Below are 22,250 nucleotides of genomic sequence, written 5' to 3' on the forward strand. Positions count from 1 at the left end.
GCTGGTTCCTGACCTGAGGAGGTGGCATCAGCCACTGGAGGAGTCCACAGGGATGTCCAAGAAAGATAACGTTCTTCCTCTTGGGCGGAGCTGAAATCCCTCCAGGGATCCCCTCTTGCCAGCACTTGTGGGCAACACCAGAACCTTGTCTGAGGGGCTAAAGGGATCAGCTGAGGGCTACAAAACCATCTGCGTGGCTATGGCCCAGCAGAGTCAGCACACCCTGGTGCTGGCGAGGGGCAGACCCTCCCTGGGAGAACTGACAGGGGGTGGGCACCTCATCCGCAATAACATTGATTCTTTTTTTTTTTTTTTTAACATTTTATTTATTTATTTGAGAGAGAGAGAGAGAATGAGTGCGGAAGAGGGGCAGAGGGAGAGGGAGAAGCAGACTCCCCACTGAGCAGGGAGCCCCATGTGGGGCTAGACCCCAGGACCCCGAGATCACGACCTGAGCCTAAGGCAGGTGCCCAAAGACTGAGCCACCCAGGCGCCTCAAGAGCATTGATTCTTAAGAACAAAAGGCAGCACACAGCACTGAGGGCAGCCCCTGCACAGAAGGTGGGGCCCCTGCAGGTTGGAGCTCACAGCAGCTGGTAAGAGCTGACTGTTAAGTTTGTAGGAATTCTGCCAGCCAGGTGATGTTACACCACGGAAGAGGCAAAGGCTACAGATCTTCGTTCCCTCTCCCCCAGAAAGGCTGTTGCTCAACATTTACCTGTTTAGCATGCATGGGGAAGGGGCCAGCTCCGGGGTGGGGGGTGGGGAATAAGCTCACACCCATTCACACTCCCTTTTGTCAAAGGTGGATGTGGGGATGGTCGGTCCAGCGTGCAGCAGGAAGGGAAGGAGATGGCTGGCTCTGCCCACCTAACCACCTGCCTCTAGCCCCCTCCCATAAGAGGAGGGGCAGCCCATTTAGCCTCGTTCTCCAGGCCAGAGTGGGAGGGCGGCAGGAAGTAGAGGTACTTTCCAGAGAGCTGGGGTCTGAATGAGCCTATTGAGGGGCTGGGCCCTGCTGCTTCCTGTGGGGCTGGGTAGGGAAGCACTCACACAAGCTGCCTTGTGCGGCTGGAAGTGTGCGGGCTGGGCAGCCCCCTCATCCCAACAGAGGCCTCGGAGGCTTTGCTGGCCAGCGTTTTGGAAACTCTGACAGCGCCAGTCCCCCCACCTCCTGGTCTCCTTCTGCTGCCCCTTACCGGCTCTGATGGGCCACAGTTGCAAGGACCCAGCATCCCTGTCCTGGGAGACAGTGGGAGAGGCTGCAAATGGGGAGGCAGTGCAGGATAAAGAAGTGAGTTAGGAGTCAGTTCCAGAAGGTTTCCTGGAGGAGGTGAGGGTGGTATAGAGGAGAGAGGGAGGGAACTGCGTAGTTTCAAAGGGCAGCAAGGCTCTGGGAAAGTTGAAGATAGAGGAGGAGAGGGAAAAGTAGCAGGAACCAAGCCAGCCTCAGTGGCCTGACTGGGGTCCCAGGGCAGTGGGGTGGTGGAGAGAAGGCACCATCAGGGCTTGGAGACTTGCCCTTGACTCTCCTGGGTCAAGAAGACCCATGATTCATCCAAACACCAGCTCAGGCCTGTAGCAGCTATGTGGGCTGCCCTTTGGGCCAGGAGAAGGGGCCCCGTCTGGCCTCCCAGTCAGCATTTTGTAAAATGGGCGCTCCTTCCCAGTCTCTCCCCCTCCTGTCTGTGGGGATTAGTCCCAAAGGTCCCTTTCTGGTGCTGAGTCTGCTCTCAGATAGGGATATGCAGAGGGTTAATGGTGTGGGCTGTCTGGGTGGTGCCAAGCGTTCAGTGTGGGGGGCAGGTGCCACAAGGGGTCTGGGGTGAGTGGGAGGGCTGAAAGAATGCCGATGTCTGGGTTTCTCTACCTGTAAGACAGTTCATGGGTGGGTGTCCAGGACTGCGTAGATGCCTATTTGCGTGTGTGTTCAAGTGTGTGGGTGGCTGCTCGGGGGTGTGTTTTGGGTTTGCGTAAGGCTGTGTGTTTGTGCATGTGTGTGCGTGTGGGCTGGAAGGCGCCGGGACAGAGCCGTGATTGTGCCCAGGCCTGTCCTGCCCCTCGGTGCCGCCCGCCGTGACTCGGCTGGGCCAGGCTCCATGAAAGGGGCCATGTGTTCCTGGAGGGCACCCACCCCTCCCGCCCGGCGCCCATCCATCCCAGAGGTTTGCCGAAGGTGGAGCATCCCTCAGCTTCCCGCCCTTCCTGACCACGGACTGGGCGTTCTGTCTGGGCCAAGGCAGAGTGGCTCCATCCCTCTTCCTGAGACGAGGCTTGGGGGCACAGAAAGAGCCTATGTCCTTCCCCGCCAAGCCTCTTCTCAGACGGGAGACGAAGCTTAGCCGAGTGTCCCTAGCAAGCCACCGTCTGGCCAGCCCCAGGTTGTGCTGGCATCTCTGGTCTCCCTGGGGCACTCCTAGTGTGTGTATAAATGGGGACCTGAAGCCTGCCCCTAGGGGGCCCCAAGCCTGAGGCTTACTTGCCCCACGATGCTCTACTTTTATCTGTCAGTGGCTTGGGACAAGAGGTCCCCTTGTAGGGAGTATCTCTGCCCATCAGGCCCCCACCATGCTCTCCTGGGCTGACCAGGGGCAGGTTCTCAAGCATGGGTCCCTTTTCTAGTCACCGGGGGTGGGGGTTGCTGCAGACCCTGATCCTTCTGAGTCCTCACAATGCCTAGGGCTAGCCACACTGTCTCTCTCTATCTCTGTCCCTTATCTCCTCTGTCTCTGTCTTGGCCACTTGGCCACCTTGCTGCCTTATCTCCCCCTCTCCCTGTCTTTCTTTGCCTTTGGCTCCCTCTTCCCCCTGCCCTATCCTGGCTGTCACTGGGAGCACCACCCTTGCCCCAGAACAGTCTAGAGAGCTAGGCCTGGGGCCTCTTGCCTCCCCAGCCCTGGGTGCCCCCATCCTTGGGTGATGGGTTCCACGATATCAAAGTTCTCTGCAGCTTTAGCATTCAGTAGGGTTTCCAGACAAACTGAGTCTCCAGAGGAGAAACAATTTGACAGAGAAGCAGAAAGCCTGCAGGTCTGAGCCCCGCCCACGCAGGCACCCCCAGCCCAGGCACCCCCAGCCCACCCTACTCCCAGGCAATCAATCCCTGCGTGCCCCGCTCCCGCCACATTCCTGGTTGCCTGAGGGCAGCCAGGCGGCCCCACAGCCAGCATGCGTCACAGGCAGCGGGATTCCTGGGTGTCTGCTGCTGCCTGACTTTATAAGGGAGGAAGTTTGGGAGTCGGAGCTGCTGGGCAGGATGGCCCGGGGGCACGCCCAGGTCCCAGGGGCAAAGGGGGGCAGTGGGAGACTTGGACATGCGTGTGCTGCGGAGGTGTACCTAGCGGTACTGAGATGGAGCAGGAGGTGAGAGCAGGGGGATCCATATTTGTTCATTCATTCACTCACTCACTCATTCAATCATAAGCACAGTAACACAGTCATGGAAAAGAAGAACCCACCTGGGGGAGAGAGAAAGCCTGAGAAAGATGTTAAAACCGAGAATGAGAAATGAAGACCTCCCTCCTCCACAGAAACTGCACTCAGGGGTCCAGACAGAGGCCTGATGAAGGAGATGAAGGAGGAGAAACCAAGAGAGACTCGGAGATCCACATCCTAGGCAGGCAGGGGTGAGGCTGGGAGAGCCCTTCTCCTGAGAAGTCTGAGGAGGGCCGTGAGGGAGTGCTCTAGGACGGCTAAGGCAGGGATGAAGGGCTCTCTGTTTCCCTTGTGGGTGCATATGTGGGTATGTATGTGGGTGGCCCTGCGTGAGGGCAGGCACGGGCCAGGTGCCCTGCTCCTGCAGCCAGGCCCTCCCTGAGGTCACCCAGGCCCTCCAGAACTCAGGCCAGACCCCCTCCCCTCGGGCCTCCAAGGGATGTGCTTTTTCTTTACCAGCTTTCTGCCCCCCAAGCCAGGGAACTTCTGAGGAGGCTGGGAGGGGTGGAAACTTCTTTAGAACCAGAGCGACAGACCCCAAGGCCAATGGGGCTGAAGCTCCCCACAGTGCCCACTCCCTTTTCCAAGCTGGGAAAGCAGTGCCAGGAGCTGGTGTGGGAACTCAGTCACACAAAGCCCCGAAGACCCATGCACGGCCACCGTGGGTGGCACATAGCCATGAGTGTGACGGAGTGCAGGTCCGTGGCACATGTCACAGCGTTCTGAGGTGAGTGCGGGACAGGTGACGATGTGGTGTGGGGGGTCCAGTCTGGCTCTAGACACTGGACACGACCTGCCCTGGCCGTGCCTGACGCTGTGCCTACTCTGGTGTCAGGCCCCCCAGCATGTCCCAAGGCTCATCCCTGTCCACTGAGCTGTCACCTTCCCCCTAGCCTGTTACCTCTGAAGGTAACAAGGGGGAAGGTTACAGGGATAGACTTTACGTCAGACCAAAGGGACAACATACCCTGCTCATGGTGGTGACAACAGGATCTCAAGAGCCAAGCCTAGATGCTTACCACCTGCTGGGGCTAGCTGCCTGGGAGATGCTCACACACCTGCACACCCTGACTCTCCTACCTCCCTGACTCCAGTCTGAGAGTCCGTAACCCAGGGCCATCCCAGAGACCCGCTGATGACCTGCTCCTCTCTTGCCCCACAAGCCACGGCCACAGGAACAACAGTAGTTTAGTTCAAAGTCACACAGAACTTAAAAAGGGAGCCGTTCCTCTTGGCAGACAGTAGCTTCCCAGTGCGGGATATCAGGCTCTGTGCTCAGGGCAGCCGGTCTCCCTGTCTCAGCGCTAGGGAGACCTCAGCTGGGGTTAAGGTTGGCCCGTCTCCCTTCACTCCAGCAACTCTTGAGCCATAAGACTCACTCTCAGGGCCCTGAGAGGGTTTGGTTGCCTTTCTGGTTCTTGTGAGACCAAGGAGGCCAGGATGGTACAAGTTTCCTCAGCTATTGGCTGAATCCTGACCCTTGTCACTGGCCTCAGCTACCGGTTCTCTAACCCGGAGCTTGGAGGCCACCCAAGGCATATACTGGGGCATATGGGGCATATACTGGGGAACATTTCCAATTTAGGGACCTCCTCTAAAAGGTGATTACCTAAAAGGATTGGTACCCTGGGCTCTCAGCCATGTCTGCCGACCTTGGGGCCATGTGTGGTACAGAGGAAGCAGGAGGGAAAATGAGAGGTTTGCTCCAGAAGCAGCTCAAGAGTCCACCCAGGCTGGAGGGCTGGGGCGGGGAGGAAGCAGGGCCTCAATGGAGTCTTTGTGGCGGGCCTGCTGCTCCCCAGCCCCAGGCGCAGAGGGGCGGGGCTGCTGTGTGTGGAGCAATCCTGAGAGGCTTTTCCTCGCCTTATAATTTTCCTCCTTGTGCAGGGAGATGGGTGGATTTCCAGGCCCTTCTCCACATCCCTTCTTCCTGGCTTTCCTGGCCCTGGGCGGGGGGGTGGGGTGGAGGGGACCCTTGTCTTAGTGGGCCCAGGTTGAGGTAGGGGATCTGGCAGAGAAGAAACAGAGCGGGAGACCCTCCTTGCTCTGCGCTGGGCCTGCTCAGCAGCCCCTTCCCCCAACAGGGTCTCTGGGACCTAGCTCCCCTGCTACAGTTGAGGCGACGAGGGTCAAAGAAGACACTGCCTGTGCTGAGGCCTCAAGAGGAGCAGCAGGGCTGGATCGGAGCCCCTGGGCTGAGCTCTGAGGTTTCCGGGAGGGACGGGTGCACACAGAAGCAGTGGGGGGTTGTTGTTGCATGTGTGTGTGTGTGTGTGTGTGTGTGTAACTCGGAAGTGGGGCATCTGTCACTGGCTCCAGCAGGAGGAGGGTGTGAGAGGTGGCCCCGTGCCCTGGAGACACACTTTTTCCCTTCCTGTCCTCAGGGGCTCCCTGGGGGGTGGGGGGACGGGGGTGAGGAGGGGAGGGGAGAGCATCTGCTTTCTGTGGCTGGTTTGGCAGCTGGCCTCTCCTGGTGTGGCTGGACGGGTCTGGCTCCATCCAGGAGGGAACTTCTTTGGGGCTGGCTAAGGATGGCACGTTCCTACAGCCAGTGATAAATGCTGGTCGTGCCCACTGGGGTCTTGGAGATCAGGGAAGAGGGAGGAGGGGCAAGGGGCCTGGGTGAGAAGCTTGCCCTGGGGACGGGGACGCTGTGGGGCCACCCCCTCTCTGGGGCTGAATCCAGAGCCAGGAAGCAGACGGAAGCGTTGCTCATCTCTGAGCTCCCCTTCAGCTCTGGGATGAGAAACCGCTAAGGGCAGGGCCTTTGGGGAGGTGTCTTGGGGCTTCCCCCAGCCTGGCAGACTGGGCTTGGAGACAGTGAGTGTGTGAGTTAGGATGGGGGGTTGGCGGAAGCCATGACTGTTGATCTGGACACAGGCCTGGACAATTTGGCCCAGCTTGTGCTCAAGAGTTTGTGCGCCTTGCGGAAGCCACCGTTACCCTGCCTTAGTCCCTCCATCCGAAATACAGGGAAGAGAGGCGGGATAACCTCACAGATGGCAGGCCCCCGTCCAGGAGGCTGGGGGAAGCAGGGGCTTGGGCCAGCCCTCCCGCCCCCCAACCACATGCTGCTGTGCTCTTCTTTGGCTTCAGTTTTCCCGTCTGTGCAAAGGGGACCTGGCTGGGGAGACTAATGCAAACCCGGCTTGCCCAGCCCAGCCCAGCTCCTCAGGAAGTGGCTGGTGGAGGGCTGTGGTCACTACAGGGGCTACCGTGGAGCCAGACTGGAGGCTCCTGAGGACAGGACGGAGGGCGCACATCCCCTGCGCACGGCATCTGCCAGCCAGGAGGCCCATACACGTGTGCTGATGTCGGAAACATGAGCACGTAAGGGAATACAGGGATCAAATGCATGTGGCCCTTGGCCCCTGTGAGGGGTTTTCTATCAGTCGACCATAGACAGGCCAAGAAGCAAGCTTCCAGCGTGAGTGGGATGCCTGCGGGAGCCATGGCCTGGCAGGGGGGACCAGGAGAACCCAGAGTCCTTGCTAATAGCCTCTGTGCTACCCAGGTCCCCCAGAGGCCTGAGACCTCTCCCCATGGGCAGGCCCCTATTTCCCTTGGAATAGGCGCCTGCCTACCACTCCCCATCTTCCAGGCCTGCAGATGCCCCAGACGCCCAGTACTGCCGAGCTGTGCCCACCGCTGTGCTCTCTCCAGGCCACCTCTTCTCGCCTGGGCTCAGGCACTGGCTCTTTACCATGGCACCCACATCTCTGTCTCCAGCACCAACGCTCCGGGGCTCTGGGCCCACCTGCCAATGCCTCCTGAGACATCTGCACCAGAAACACCCAGAGGGACCTCCAAGCCCCAGCCCACCCATGTCAAGCCAGACTTAGTGTCATTTCTCCCCAAACCTGCTTGCCTTCCAGAGAAGGCCTCCCCACCCACCCATGGCTGGGTAGAAATCTGAAAGTCATTTTGGACATTCTCTCTCCTCTCTCCCCATGTTCCAGCCATCCTGCCCCTAAATTCTCTTTCAAATTCATCTCCCCCTCTTGCTCCTCTGTGCCATCCCACAAGGCAGATGGTCACCATCCCCTGCTTGGCTTAATGAATTTCCTGCCTTGTTTTGCTAATAGCAACCACTGTTAACCCAAACTGGAAGTCGCTCTGTCATCCTCCCTTGTCTGAAAGCCTTCGATGGCTCCCCATTGCCCCTCTATCCAGCCCCAACCCTAGTGTGGCACTGAAGGTGTTGGGTCACCCTGTCACAGCCCTGCCAGGCTTTCCTATTCACCTCCCGTGAATACCCCACATGTCAGCCTCACTAGACCTTGGGCTGTTTTCCATCTGCACCTGATGGGTCCCCACTCCCAGCCTTTTGCTCAGGCCAGCTCTTCTTTCTTTCCTGCCTGCAGAATGCCGTCCTGCTCCTTCAGGAAGGAAGTCTTCCCCCACCCTTCTCCACAGCCCAAAGTTCCTTCTCTGCGTTTGGGGTGCCAAGACACTCAACCGTCGCTTGGGGAGTTGAGCTACTGTCACCTCTCTGTTAACACTGGTGTCTCAGAAACGAGACCGGCGCGGCTTGGTGAAGGGAGACCGGAGGCAGGGAGGGCGAGGGGGGCGGCTGCATTCTCTAGCTGACCCGGCGGGCAGGGGCTGCATCTGGAAGCTGGCCCCCGCTCTCCCCGACCTAGTCTCACCTCCAGGCTTCTCTTCAGTCCTCCTCTCCCTTCAGGACTCCAGTGCCCAGGCGGGTGGGGGGAGGGGGGAGCTGGGCCATGGCTGGGGTGGGGTGGGACACTGCCTCAGCCAGGGAATGCTTTTCTGGGTCTATGGTGACTGAGTCTGGTGCTTGTTTTTAAAGAAAATAGCATCAGAGCCCCTATTTATAGATGGAGGCCATGGCCACAGACAGGAGATGGCTGGGGCTGAGGCTGTGGGGGCTCCCACTCAGGCAGGGGCTGGGGGTGGGGCCATTCCCAGGCCCCCTGCCCCTCTGTCTCAGCCTCCACGGAAGTGCCTGTGGGATCTTGACATCCCCTACGACAGGATGACAGGATGTAGCTTGTGCTTCAGGGCAGGGGAACGAGGGGACTTGGGTGAGGGGATGGAAAATTTCTCTCAGGATTGGTCCCTGGGGCCCGGAGCCCCTTCTGGGAATGGGCGGAGGTGAGGGTGTGTTGTGTCTGCTGGGATGGCCGGGGAAGGACCTGAGCGTGTGAAGTGCCGGATGGAGAGGCACCACAGGGACTGGGTGGAGGAAAAGGAACAGAGCAGGGCCAGAGACACGGGGCCGCCAGAGACAGAGACAGACAGCCATGGGGAAGAGACGGAGGGATGGGGCAAGAGAGACTGGAGCTTGGTTGACCCTGTGAGGCGAGCGGATAGAGGAAGCCGGGACAGACCTGAGGTGGAGGCCTCCGTGCCATAGAAAGTCTTCATGGAGCTCTGGGCAGAGGGGTCAGAGTCTAAGTTGGAGCCAGTGAGGAGGGGCAGGAATCAGGTCTCTGTGGCCTGGCCCACTCGCATCATGGCAGGGCCCAGGGCCTGGAGACCCTGCGTCCCAGGGTGGGAGGCCCAGACCTCTTTGGAGGCAAAGAAATGCTGTGGGGTCAGCGCCGACACAGATGGGCTTTGTCACCAAGATCCCTGAAAAACTTCCCCGGGCAGATGAGGCGAGGGGGTGCCAGGGCCGCTGGGGACAGGTGTGGGCTCTGGCTTGCCAGGGGGGCGTGTGCCCCCGGCCTCGAGGTGTTGCAGGGGGAGGCTGTGGCCTGGGCTCACGCCTGCTGCCAGCCTCTAGCCAGGCCCCCCTTGGGTGAGCCGTTGGAGGCTGTGGCGTGGCTGGAGCTGGGGGCATGTGTCCTGAAGCCCTAGCCACAGCCTGTGACTCAGACAGTTAAAAAAAGGAGCAGCTTGGAGCGGTGACTCAACTGGCTCTGGAGGAGCTGGGTGGGTCCGGCTGGTACAAGATGGGGTGGTCTGGGTTTATTTTTGGTAGGGTGAGGCTAGAGCAAGGGGGTGGAGCGGAGCCACTAGTCTCATCTGGGGAGAGCCCCGGGGCTTCGTGCCCACTGGGAAGTGGTGTCTAGGTGCCAGGGAGCTCAGGCAGGCTGGGCTGCCTCTTCGCCCCCATCCAGGCCCAGGCCGCTTTGCTGTTTGGCCCCAGACAGGCAGCTGGCTCTCTCTGGACAGAGGCAGAGCCCCCTGTCCTATTCTCAAGGGTCTTGAGCTCACACTTTTACAGCTGACCTCGGGGACTGAATATCCTACCCAGAGGCCCAGAGAGGGAGAGTCTGCCCGAGGCCACACAGCAGGGCCAAGTATCCCAAGGCTGTGGTTGCGCAGCTGGCTCCAGTCCCTACAACATTTCTCCTGCCTCAGGGCTGTCAACAGTTGGAGGGACAGGCTCTCATCTGAGTATCTGGCCCTGGAAGAGCTCAGCTGGGCCTCACCAGCTGCCGAGACACGGAGCCTCAGCCGGGGGCAGGCGCCTGGATGTGCTTAGCACACATCCGGGGAGCTGGTTGAGCTCTGCCCAGTGGTCTGCTGAGGCGAGTTACTTCTATGGGGGTGAAGGCAGAAGATGAGGGCCCAGACTCTGCCCAGCCTCTCACCCAGAGAGCTCCTCCAGCAGGCACGGCCCCTGCTGCTCATCCCGCTCTGCAGTCCGTTCCCAAGACTCACTTGCCCTCGCCTCCCCCAGCTCTGATCTCTCACACACACAGACTCGGGCATCACCAACATCCCCGATGGGTCCAAGCAGCTCGGGACGGAGAGGGTGCTTCACTCCCTCCATCTGGATTCTGCTTGTCGTGATGCAGGTCCTCCTGCTTAAGGAGTCACCACTCCTTAACAGCCTCATGGGAGCCCTGGAGGGCATTTCGCATCATAGGCCCTGCCTCCCACCCCCACCTCCAGAGGGGCCCCAGGTGTGGGCAGTAGGCAGGGCAAAGATGGGTGTCTAGGCTCCCCATCCTACAAAAGTTCCCGGTGCCTGTTCATTCTCTTCGTCCCCACCCATCTGCTCTCTGGACAGGGTCTGAGTTTCATTTGGTGATTCTTTCAACACATACTGATTGTATTGTACCCAGGACCAAAGATCTCCGTCCAAGGGGCCATTAGGCTTTGGGGTGGGGGTGGGGAGGGCTGTCCTGCTTCTCCTCATGGTGGGAGAGGTGTGTGGACCTCAGCCCAGCGAGTCAGTCAGATGCAGGACCCCCTCCCCCTTTCTGAAGTATCCTGGGCTGCAGCTGGCTGCTCACTACCTTGGGGACCCACCTCCCCTTTTCCGTGTCTCTGAGTCCCATGCAGACCCGCTCACAGGACCCCCTCATGCACTCCCCCACCTTAGAACTTTGCTCAAAGATTCCCCTTATTGCTGGGTCTGCCCCTGGTCCAGAAAACAATGGGAACAACAGAAAGACAGCAAACTCAGGAGCAGGCACCTGCTGAGTGTTTACTCTGGCAAAGGGCTTTGATCCTTGACAGCATAGGAGGTAGGAATCGTTTATCCCCATTTTAGAGAGAAGACTGACGCTCAGAAAGGTCACACATCAAGGGGTAGGGCTGGAATGAAATCCTCGGCTCTCTAACGCCATGTTCCTTACCACGGCGTGCCTGACCTCCCGCCTCCCCCAGCCAGGCAGAAGTTCCCGGAGCTGAGGACTCAGAAGAGGGAGAGGTGGGGCCTGAGTCAGGACTGAGGAGCGGGAGGGGGCTCGCTCTTAGCTGCTCCAAGGCACCCAAAAAGGGTGATTTGTTCCTTCCCTGACCATGGTGGGAAGTGTGTGTGTGTGTTTCTGGGCCTGAGGCCTGCCTGGCTAGCCTCCAGCTGCAGGAGAGGGGGGATGGCCCCAGCTGCTGTGCGCAGGGAAGAGGCAGGGAGGGGCTGGAGTCGTGGGAACCAGCATCCTGGGCCCACTGATATTTATAGCTGGCCCCTCCTGAAATGTGGGCGGGGAGGGCTGCTCTTAGGTGGGAAAGGAAGTTGGTTTCCTCTCTCCAGCCCCCTCCATCTCCCCAGAGAGGAGGCTGGTCCCAGCCAGAGGCCCTGCTTCGGCTGAGGAGCTGGGGGCTGGGGGCTGTGAATCCTGAGTCGGGGGTTTCTCCCAGGGCCGCTGGCTGAGGGCTGGACACTCCTTGCTAGGCCCTGAGCCAGGCTGCTGAGCAACACTGTATGTGTGTGTACATGTGTGCACGCATGTGTGTACACGTACCTCCTGGGCATCATACAGATGGAGGTCGTGGAGCAGGGGGCAAAAAGGCCTGTAGCCCCACAGAGAAGGAGGGCAGGCCCCAGGAAGGGGGAAGACAGGCTGTGGACCTCAGCAATCAAGGGTTGGGAAAGACCCACAGGGGTGGTGGTGGTGGAGCTGGAGCTGGGCCTTGAACGATGAAAAGACCAGTTGCAGGGAACAGCTTGAAGAAAGGTGGAAGGGCCCAGGGATCATGGATTATCATCTGATGGCCGGGCTCATCAGCCACCCATTGGGACACAGGATCACCTTGAATGTAGAGGCTGATAGATCAGAGGGGGAGAGAGGGCCCAGCATAGTCACGGTGTCTTTGGGCCTGCAGGCAGGTGGCCCCCGGGCGGCTCCTGCCTACCTGGATGCTCGGGAATGTCCCGTTTGGTTCCAAGAGTGGCAGGAATGGGATGCTGGGGCAGGAGGGGCTAGGTCCCCAGGCTTGGCTGGGAGGAAGCTGGGATTGTGTGCTGTTCCCTGCCTTCAGGCCCCCGGACCTTGCTCCACCTGGGAAAGGATACCTTCCAGGGGCTCTTGGTATCAGTCTTGATTTGGATTCTTTGAAAGCCAAGAAGTTCTTCCTTGTATCTGACCTGAGTCTTCGCTGCTCTCTGTTTCAACTCAAAGCAATTGCTTGGTTTTCACGTCTTTTTTCTTTTTTTTCAAGTCGCAAACACATTACCCAAATCACATCTTACACAAAACTCAAATCTATAAGCCTGCTCGTGGAGCTGCTATGTGTGGCTGAGGGTGGGGCTGGCCTCCCACACTGCCAGGCTCAGCCCCCTCTGGATGTAAAGCCCTGGGGCATCCCGGGCACAGTCTGAAAAACACTGGTTGACTCAGGGATCAACATGCCCCTCTGTGGGCTCAGCCCTGTCTGGAACAAGACGGTGGAGACCCCCGAGGAAAGCAGATGGGAGGTCTGCCTGCAGGGAGCTGCTGGTCCTGTGGGCAAGGCCACCACCCGAGGCAGGATGCAAGGACAAAGAGCAGGGAGGCTTTGCCCCCACCTGCTGAGGACTTGGTGTGTGATGCTGAGAAAGTAGCTACCCCTCTCTGGGCCCCAGTTTCCCTATGAACCATGGGGAGATGGGTCTGGGGTGCGGAGCCTCTGCAGTAAGGTCTGGGACGGGAGGCAGCCTCACTGACCCAGCGCGGGGCTAAAGCCACGAGAGAGACACACTGACGTGGGTAGGCGCAAGCAGGGGCGGAGGCCTGGCTAAGGGGCCTCAGAGCCGGCACAGCTGGCTCGTCTGCAGGTTGGGAGCGGCTGGGGGCGGGCAGGAGCAGAGTGGGAGGAAGGAAAGGTCAACAGGATAGGCACTGTCCGGAGCTCGGGGAGCCGTGCCACCAGGCCACCTCGATGGCAGCCCTCAGTGCCACTGCCCTGCACTGCCCTAGGACGAACGTGGCTTCATTTGCTACCCCAGCCGTCGAAGGGGGTGGGGGACTTTCCTGAAGAGGATTTGCTTCTGCTGTGACAAAGGAGGGAGGGTCGGAGAGGTGGGGTATGGGGACACAGGAGCAGAGTTCTGGGGTCCTCGGGGAGCTGTCTCGCCCCTGAAGACCTGTCTCTCCCCCCTGCTGCGGGGGCCTGGGCCCACCTAGCCCCATGTGGGCTGTTGTTGAGGGGAGTGACAACACTGTGGCCTGTGTGCCCGGAGAGGGACCGAGCCCAGTCCCTGCATTTCTCTGAGCCTCAGTTTCCTCATCTCTAAAATGGGAACGTTCCCTGACTTGCAGGGCTGCTGTGAGGCTACGCAGGACACGGGTAGCCCCCCCCCGCCACCGTGGGATGTCTCTGGAGGTGAGGGCCCAATTAGAAGACAGCTCTACCCTCTCCCCTGTTTGGAATGATGCGCCCCTCTGAGAAGCGAGAGAGCTAGGCGCCTCTACCCCAGAAAGAATCCAAGTACGAAATTGTTCAAACTCAGTTTGTTCCAAAATCACTCATCTACATTCAGTAATAATGATAACGTGGCACTTTGGAAACCCACCCGAAGCTTGCACCTGGAGAGAGTCTTAACTCTAGAAAGCTCTACAGAACTGGGCACATGCCGGGGCAGGGGGCATGTTGGGGGCCAGCAAGGAGCTGGGTGGGGTCCGGAGTTGGGGGAGAGGTTATGAAGGAGCAGAGGGACCAGGAGGGGAGCAGGCCAAAGTCTGAAGGCCCCTTGTTTGATTGCTCCTGGTACTGAACAGGAGCCGCAGAACAGCCGGGTAGCCCCTGCGCCCATCCTGCCCACCTCCTTCTCCTGGGCCCCACCCAGCCCAGGTCTGTGAGCGCGGCCGGCTGTGGACAGAGCTGTTCATACTCGTGTGCACACCCACATCTGTGTGCGCCAGTGAGTGTGTACGTCAGGGCTATTTCCAACTCCCCCTCCCCTGCCTGCCCCCTCCTGGGCAGCACGCCCAGTTCCCAGAAGCAGCCTATACACTTCCTCTGAGAGCTCCATGCACAGCCCGCTCCCCTCCTGCCATCATTGCCCGCTGCCTGGCCCACCTGGCAGCCCCCTCCACAGCCCCCAGGCGGACAGCACTGAAAGACTCTCCTTGTCCTGCCCCGGAGGGCAGGCGGACCTCGGGTGGGGGCGGGCTCAGTTATACTTGGTTTTTGAACAACTTTTCCAGAGCCTGGGTGGGCCGGGCCAAGGGGCTGGCCTCTGCCCTGCTCCAGAGGCCCCGGGGCAGTGCGCACGGACGCAAACACACACGTCTCCAGCACCATTGTTCCCCAGAGGATCCCTAGAGGCAGAAGAATCTACTCCGACTCAACTCCTTGCACTTGATGGCTCCATGGTCCTGTTCTCTAAAACACCCCGTCAGGTCAGAGTCTTCACCTGGGTAATGCAGGAGTCCTCCCTTCGGGGTACTCCTGCCCCACCCTCAGTCCTACTTCAACCACCCACCTTTAGCGGGTGCCAGGCCAGGTAAGAGGTATGGGAGCCACTGGTCCTGCAGGCTCTGTGCTCACTCTGACCTCTCAGTTTTACTCATGCTGTTCCCCTGACTGGAATACCAAGTCCACATCAGCTCAAACCCAGTCTCCCCCACTGCCGAACGCCTCCCACGGGACTCAGAAGGAGCTAGACCCCGCACTGGCAGAGTGGCCCTAGCCTAAGCTCCCACACAGGCGGAGCACTCCCTCAAAGCAGGGCTGGGGGCTCTTCCTGCGCTGCTGCACTTCTCTGTGGGACCTAGAGCACTTTGCTTCCTCCCTGGGGTCTCAGTTTCCCAGTCTGTACAACTAGAAGCTTGGCCCAGATGGTCTCCAAGGGTGCTTGACTCTCAGGCCTCATGACCTAGATGTCCCGGAATGTTGATGAATGCAGGGAAAGTGTCCCAGGGTGCCTCATTCTGGTACCTGAGACCTCGAGGGCCTTTGGGGCTCAGGGTGTCCAGGAGGGATGGGAATGATGCCTTCCTCAGGTATGGGCTGACCCTCTGCAGAGACCAGGAGAGGGTGCTGAGCCAGGCTTGGTGACAGAGATGGATTGTTGAAGGGGAACTCTGCCTGGGAGGGGGAGAAGATTCTAGCTCTCCAACCCCCTCCCATTTCCAAATTCTTCCTACAGGCAGAGATTGGCTTAACATTATAAAACCCCACCGCTGCCATGCTACGCGCCTGCCTTAAAATCTTCGTTGGCTCCCCATTGCCAAGAGGGCATAGGCTGTGGGCTGTATTCTGCCATTTAAGGATTCTGTGCCCCAGCCCAATGGCTCTTCCTGGCTGGTGCTCAAAATATGCCTTCTAACCAGGCTGCTGATCTTCCTGTCTCAACATGCTTTTCTCACATCCACCTCAGTGCCTTTGCTCAGGCTGAGCTCCTGCCTAGAGTACTGACCCCCTTCCCATCCTCCAAAGCTTGGCTCCAGGATCATCTCTGGCCTGCCCCAGCTTGCCTGGCAATTTCTCTTCACCATATTCTTCATCTGGATCTTTGCAGACATGATAGGAATTGCTGTTTGAGTTTTAATTTACTTTTCTGCCTTCTGAATGAGTTCAAGTTCAGCCCATCCATTTCTGTGTACTCCTTATTGCCCAGCACAATGCTTGCACATTTTTGATGCTGAGAAGTTATTTGAGGATGGCTCTCAGTCGAAGGCCAAGGAGATGGGGGTGCTAGACTCTCTTGGCTGGAGGCTTCAGGCTGGATAAGCCGCCCACTCCAGTCACCCCAGATGGCCCTTTCACACCTCTCCAGAGGCCCAGCCCATCACCGGGGCCCTGAGACTTTGAAGGAGGGGGTCCCTGGGAATAGGAGCAGAGAGCCTGGGGATCCAGCTCTGACTCACCCCAGTGGGGGGTCCTCCCCTGACTCATTTCCCTCTGGGTGCCTCATGATGCTGTCCATTAGAGCAGGCTTCCCCATCTGATGGGGAGGAGGGTGTGGCCTGGGCCCCTGGAAGGGAGAATCAGCCTCTTCCACTGCTCAGAGCTGCTCTTGGGAATGGTCCCGAAAGATGCAGGCTGAAGCACTGATTCATACATGGGTAGTAATGACTGATGGGCCCTGAGGCCATGGTTCTTATGGCATAACTAGACCATGCCTTGACTCAAGGAAGAATGCCGTCATGGTAGGATTTCTGGCATGTAACAGAGAGGAGATGCATCCTAGTGCCCCTCAGAAGGTGAACTGTCACTCAGTCTCTGCTGGGGTCAAGCACCAAAGCCCGGGAGAGGGAAATGTGGTGGGGTTGCCCAGGGTTGTCTGGGGGACAGGCCCCTGTGGGGCTGTGGGGTATCTGAAGGGAGGCTGAGGAGTGGGTGGTCCCATCTGTCACTAACCAGGCCTTCTGAGTTAGGAGAGGGGGGTGAGGAGATAGGAGCTAGAGAGGAAGGCAGGAGGCAGTTGGTGGTGAAGAGGCTGTACAAGTTTACCCGGGGGCAAGGAAGGGGGCCGGAGCTGTTGGAGGAGGCTGCAGGCTGTGGAGGCTGAGGCACATGTGGGGCCCCATACAGGGTGGGGCAGGGCGGCCCCCTCCCCATTTCTCGCCTTGCAGTGCAAGCCCCGTTCCTGGCCTGGGCCGCGGAGGCCGGGGTACTGGCTTCTGGCTGTCACGGAGTGTCCTTTGGGACCAGTGCAGTCACCAAAAGCCTGCTGGGCTCAGGGGGCCCAGACAGCATTGGGTGGCCCCACTGGTTTAGCGGACAGTCCTGCACAAAGCCACACCCTAGACAATCTGACTGGGGCCACACTCAAATAGCCAGAGCCCACAGAAGCCCCAAGCTGGAGAGCTCTCACTGGGGATCCTGCTTCGACCCCAGAGTGGAACTCCCAGAGAGCCCAGCCTGGAGCAGAAGTGCAGCCCCCTTGTCTCCCAGTCTGGGGGTGACTTCTGGGCCCTCCTGTCCCATTTTTCTACCCAAGGAGCCCCCCCCCTACACAGCTCCGGCCAGGCCGGTGGTCTCGGGCACCTTACTCACCTGCGGATGAGAGTCTGGCCAACATAGCCAAGGTCAAAGCCAGGGCCAGGGCAGGGGCCGGAGGCACAGGCTGCTGGCCCGAGCGCATCGCGGTGGGCTGTGCTGCGGGATTTTCGAGGAGCCAAGCAGAGTCCGGAGCCTGGACACCAGAGGAAAGGCGGGAGCTGAGAGAAGCCTGGAAGGCTGGCTCAACTGCCTCCGGCTGGGGCTCTGGAGCCTCCTCACTTAGCTCTGGGGGCGGGGCAGGCGCCAGCCCTCTCCGGTTTCAGGACAGGGCTCCCCCGTTGGCCCCCCTCACCCCCAACTTTCTTAAAGGGCCCGTGCTGGGCTGCTCCTCCCCGTGCAGGGCTGAGGAGACCTTTACAGCTCTGTTAGACCCAGGCCCCGCCCTGCAGATTTGGGACAAAGTCCCAGAGGAGCCTAGACCCCCAGAGCTTTGACCCAAGGGCTCCAGGAGACCTCCTCTGGGAGGAGACCTGAGCTGGGCTAGCCCCCTCACTTCTCTTTCTCCTGCCCTTGCAAGGATTGGTGTGGTGTGTGTGTGTGTGTGTGTGTGCGCGCGCGCGCGCCTGCGTGCGTGTAAGCTCCAGGCCTAGGAGGACAGACGCCTACCCCCACCCAGACTGCTTTTGGGCTGCTTTCCTCTCAGGTCTCCTCGGGACTCCATTTGGACAGAGAGGCACCAGCCTGAGGTTCTGCTCTGTGTCCCCTGGCATTGTGACCTTGGCCTTCTCTGCCCTGCATAGCCTCCGTTTTCCAGTCTATAAAGGAGAGATGTTCTAGACTCTCCCACAAGGCAGTACCATTTGCCTCAAAATAACCCTACAAGGTGGGTGAGAACCACTCCCTCCCTAACCCCCCCCGCCCCATTTTATGGAGGAAAAAACTGGCTCAGAACTGGAAGTGGTTCTTGCAAGACCCCAGGTGGAGTGTAGGTCCCTGGCCCTTTGGGACAAGGACCCCAGGCCTCCTAACTCCTGAATCTGGGTGTTTCAACTTCCTGGGGCTGCCTGCGGGAAATCTGGCCCTGCATTAACTCCTACCTAACAGCTTCAGGCTGCGGTCCTGCTCCTCTGGACTCCCTCTGAGGCAACAACATCAGCCTCACCCCAAACAGGAGGAGAAAGGGCGATACTAACAGAACTTCCAGCCTGCAGAGGCCCTGCCTGCTCTGTGCCGAGCCCCAGCATCGGCATTGCCTGGCCTTGGCTTCTCCACTCAGCAAATGGGTAGAAGATCACCCCACAGGACTTTTCCCCTCCCTTCTTTCCTCAGAATCCCTCTTTCAGGGACGCCTGGGTGGCTCAGTCATTAAGCGTCTGCCTTCGGCTCAGGTCATGATCCCAGGGTCCTGGGATCGAGCCCCACATCGGGCTCCCTGCTCACAGCGGGGAGCCTGCTTCTCCCTCTCCCTCTGCTCCCCCTCCCCCAGCTCATGCTCTCTCTCTCAAATAAATAAAATCTTAAAAAAAGAAAAAAAGAATCCCTCTTTCACACCTGCCTGCTTCGGCCCACCCCCAACCCACCCCATCAGCACTCTCTTCCCAGACCCTCCTCACCTTAAAATTTTTTTATAATTAATTACAGTGTAATATTAATTTCAGGTGTACAATCTAGTGAGTCAACACTTCGATACACAGCTGGTGCTCATCACAGCACACACGTTCCTTAATCCTCATCACATGTTTAACTCATTCCCCACCCACCTCCTCGCTGGTGACCTTCAGTTTGTTCTCTATAGTTAAGAGTCTGTTTCTTGGTTTGCCTTTCTCTCTTTCCCTTTGCTCAGTTGCTTCTTAAATGTGTTTCTGTTCCTTAAATTCCACATATGAGTGAAATCATATGGTATTTGTCTTTCTCGGGCTGATTTCATTTAGCATAATACCCTCTAGCTCCATCCATGTTGTTGCGAATGGCAAGATTTTGTTCCTTTTGATGGCTGAGTATTATTCCACTGTATGTATATACCACATCTTCTTCATCCACTCATCAGTCGTTGGGCATCCAGGCTGCCTCCATATCTTGCAGCTACAATGCAGCAGTGAACACTGTTCTGCTGGTGGTGCATGTATCCTTTTGAATTCATGTTTCTGTTTTCTTCTTTCTGGCAGTGGAAAGACTGGATCTCAGAGGTTCTGTGGTTCTGCACAGCTGAATACCTAGAAGTGGAAATACTGGATCATATGGTACTTCTATTTTGAGTTTTTTGAGGAGACCACACTGTTTTCCAGAGCATTCAGGCCCTCTCCTTGACTAGCGACTATCCCACCATGTGTACAACACTTCATAGTTTGCCACAAAATTGAGCCCCATTTTGCAGATGAAGAAACTGAGGCTGAGAAAGATCGAGGGCCTTGAGCAAGTCTACACAGCTGCGAAGAGGTGGAACGAGGTCTTTGACGGCAAACCTGGTGCTCTTACCACACAGCACAATGTGCTGGCGCCGTGTCTGTGTGCTGGTTGTGAGAGCTGATCTTGAACCCAGGCCCTGAGTTTGAATCCCAGCTCTCCTACTTGGCTGTCCAACTTTGAACAAGTTGCTTCACCTCTCCTGTGGCTCAGTTTTCTCATTTGTAGAACTGGGTTAGTGACGATTAAATGCATTCATGCACCTCCCGTGCCTAGCCCGGGGGCTAGCATGCAGCAGGTGCTCCACAAACACTTGTCTCTTCCTTCTCTGTAGCCCTCACATGCTCCTGCCCTTCACAGTTTGTACACAGCTCCACACTCATCACCTCCCCTGATGAAAAGTCAGCCCCTTGAGGGCTGAACTTTCCCCACCAGAGGCAGCTGCATACAGTAGGTGCTCAATAAATGTGCACTGACGCTAAGAAGCCAGTGCTGCTGTTATGTGGGGACTTTGGCAAATGGAAGAACTCGCATCTGGTTCACCCTAGGAGGCCTGGGGCGGGGCTGTGGTCAGCTGGTCTCCAGTGGCAATAAAGCCATTGATTCCACAACTTGTCCCTGTCCCCACCCCCAGTCAGCAAGGCACCTGGTCCTTGTTAGGGGTTAATAACTGGCCAAGTGTGGGCCTAGGGTTGGGGGCACTGCTGGGAACACTGTGTTTGGAGGAAAAGAGCTTTCTTTTTAGGAATGAAAACAGAAGAGGTGGCTTCTGCTTCTTGAAGAATCAAGAACTTGGGTGAAGATTTCTACCCACCCCATCGCCCTCCCCTCCCTTCTCCTCCTTCCCTTCCCTCTTCTCATCTTCTCTCTCTCCCCAATCCCATCCCCCCATGCAGATTTACCCACCACTACCAGGAGCCCTTTGTCTGTGGAGCCTCCGGATGGAGTTCCCGCCCGCAGCCCGCAGCCCGCAGCCCGCAGCCCGCAGCCCGCAGCCCGCAGCCCGCAGCCTGCAGCCCGCAGCCAAGGTTCAAGTCAGGACTAGCTCGCAGTGCCCCTCTGCCTGCTGCCAGCGAGGGAGAGAGACAGGGGCCCGGGCAAATAGTGGCAACCAGCGCAGCAGTCGTAACCTGCGCTTGCTTCTCTGCTGGGGCTTCGCAGTTACAAAACCCGCACCTGGTCTCTTGACAACCCTGGGAATTGTGCGTGATGGGGGCTAGCCTTCCCTTTGCACTGATGAGGACACTGAGGCCCCAGTGGACACGGGCGCTGGGGCTCTGGCATACGCAGGTTGGCCTTTGTCCAGCCGGTACCCAGGGCCGGAACCCGGGTCGCACTGAGTGACGTCATGCCAGCAGACTGGCAGAAAGTTGAGGCCCCATGTGGCCTTGGAGCTGCTCCCTGACCACCTCCTACTGTCTCAAGAGCAAAGGTTGTTGGACCTGGCAGTGCCTGCTCCTCATTTGTCTCATCCCTGGCCTCCTCCTGTGAAGGGCAGGAGCATGTGAGGGCTACAGAGAAGGAAGAGACAAGTGTTTGTGGAGCGCCTGCTGCATGCTAGCCCCTGGGCTAGGCACGGGAGGTGCATGCCCGCCTGGGTCCCTGAAGGCCGGGTCCCGAGCAGAGCGGACCAGGGCCTCCCTGGCATCCTCCCTGGCTCAGACCTTCTCCCTCTGCCTTCCAACCTTTGCCATGAAGTCCTCTGGCTTGGGCTGGCCAGCTGCCCTTGGTGGCCATCCCTGACTGCCCCTGCCTCCCTGGCCACATCTCACCCTCCTCCAGGAAGCCCTCCCAGTCCTTCCTGCTTTTCCACGGACTCCCTGGAATAATGATCCCTGAATACTCCTAGTGCCTCCCAGGGCAAGCCTAGCCAGGTCAGGAGGTGTGACACAATGTCTCCCCTGCCCCTCGACTAACTCCTTCTCAGCAAAGCATGGGGATAGCACTCGGAGCAGGGTTGAGGGAAACTCAGAATACACTTGAAGGATGAAGAAGGATTCAGAGTGTTCTGAAGCTTCAGGGACCTGTGGTATGTGCTGCCTCAGTTTCTCTAAGTGATCGGCCTCCGCGAGAACAAAACAACAGCGAACCCAGCATCACCCGCTTGCCAGCCCCCAGGGTTCAGCCGTGATGCTGGCCAGGCACGCCTGGTCCGTCTTACCCTGCACGCTTCCCGGACTCAGTGCCAGCTCTGGCAGCAGCTATGACTCGGTCCTGCCCCTGGCCCACGCCGGGCCCTCTGGGTGCCTCTGTGTTTTACACTCTGACCACATGGCCTCCACCCAGGGAGTCCGTGGCCAAAGCCAGCCTGCTGGTAAATGGCGGGTGCTTCTGCCCAAGATGGGGTGCTGTCTGCATTGGGGTGTACTCTAGCTGCCCAGGTCCTGCCCTTAGGAAATTGGCCTTCTGCCGTGAGGGACACAGAACCCAGGCCGCTACTGTGCAAGGGTCACAGGTTTTTGGCCCCAGTTCCATGGCCCTGTAGTCTCATGGCCAGGGGCTCCCAGGCCTGGGCTTCCAACCAGCGGCCTCTGCTAGGAGTGGTCTTGCTTCCTTTCCTGGCTGGAGGTGTCCGTGGGGCTCCTGTAAGTGCAGGCAGCCAGGCCCAGGAGGGGCGGAGGCAGCCATTCCCAACAATTACACAATTCGGGAGCTGAAAAGTTGTGTTTGCTGTCCCCAGGAGCCAGCCCTGGATGGGAGGTTAGTGGTGGGGCTTGGCGCTGATTGGGAGTGGGAGCGGGCTCTGTGCCACGTCCAAGCTGGATCGGGGAGACAGGGCTGAGGGGTGGTGTAGGACCCCCTCAGTCTCCGGTCCCCGGGGCAGGCCACACCATGTC

General features: G+C 58.7%; 2 protein-coding genes across 3 annotated transcripts in view; one reads left to right on the forward strand and one right to left on the reverse strand.

The window, feature by feature from the left end:
• CSPG4 (chondroitin sulfate proteoglycan 4) overlaps positions 1-17,440 on the reverse strand; it is a 35,576-nt gene extending 18,136 nt beyond the window's left edge. The window contains exon 1 of the mRNA XM_034994263.1: positions 17,065-17,440. Coding sequence (XP_034850154.1) covers positions 17,065-17,152 — 88 coding nt within the window. The 5' untranslated portion in view covers positions 17,153-17,440. The remainder of the gene's footprint in view (positions 1-17,064) is intronic.
• Positions 1-20,394, forward strand: part of SNX33 (sorting nexin 33) — a 64,909-nt gene extending 44,515 nt beyond the window's left edge. For both annotated transcript variants that reach the window (XM_034994265.1, XM_034994266.1), the window contains 2 exons: positions 19,176-19,250; positions 20,310-20,394. In XM_034994265.1, the coding sequence (XP_034850156.1) occupies positions 19,176-19,227 (52 nt within the window). In that variant the 3' untranslated portion in view covers positions 19,228-19,250; positions 20,310-20,394. The remainder of the gene's footprint in view (positions 1-19,175; positions 19,251-20,309) is intronic.
• The last annotated feature ends 1,856 nt before the right edge of the window (positions 20,395-22,250 follow it).

Source organism: Mirounga leonina, unplaced genomic scaffold (assembly GCF_011800145.1).
Source record: "Mirounga leonina isolate KUSES-001 unplaced genomic scaffold, KU_Mleo_1.0 Mir_91, whole genome shotgun sequence".
Classification (NCBI taxonomy): domain Eukaryota; kingdom Metazoa; phylum Chordata; class Mammalia; order Carnivora; family Phocidae; genus Mirounga; species Mirounga leonina.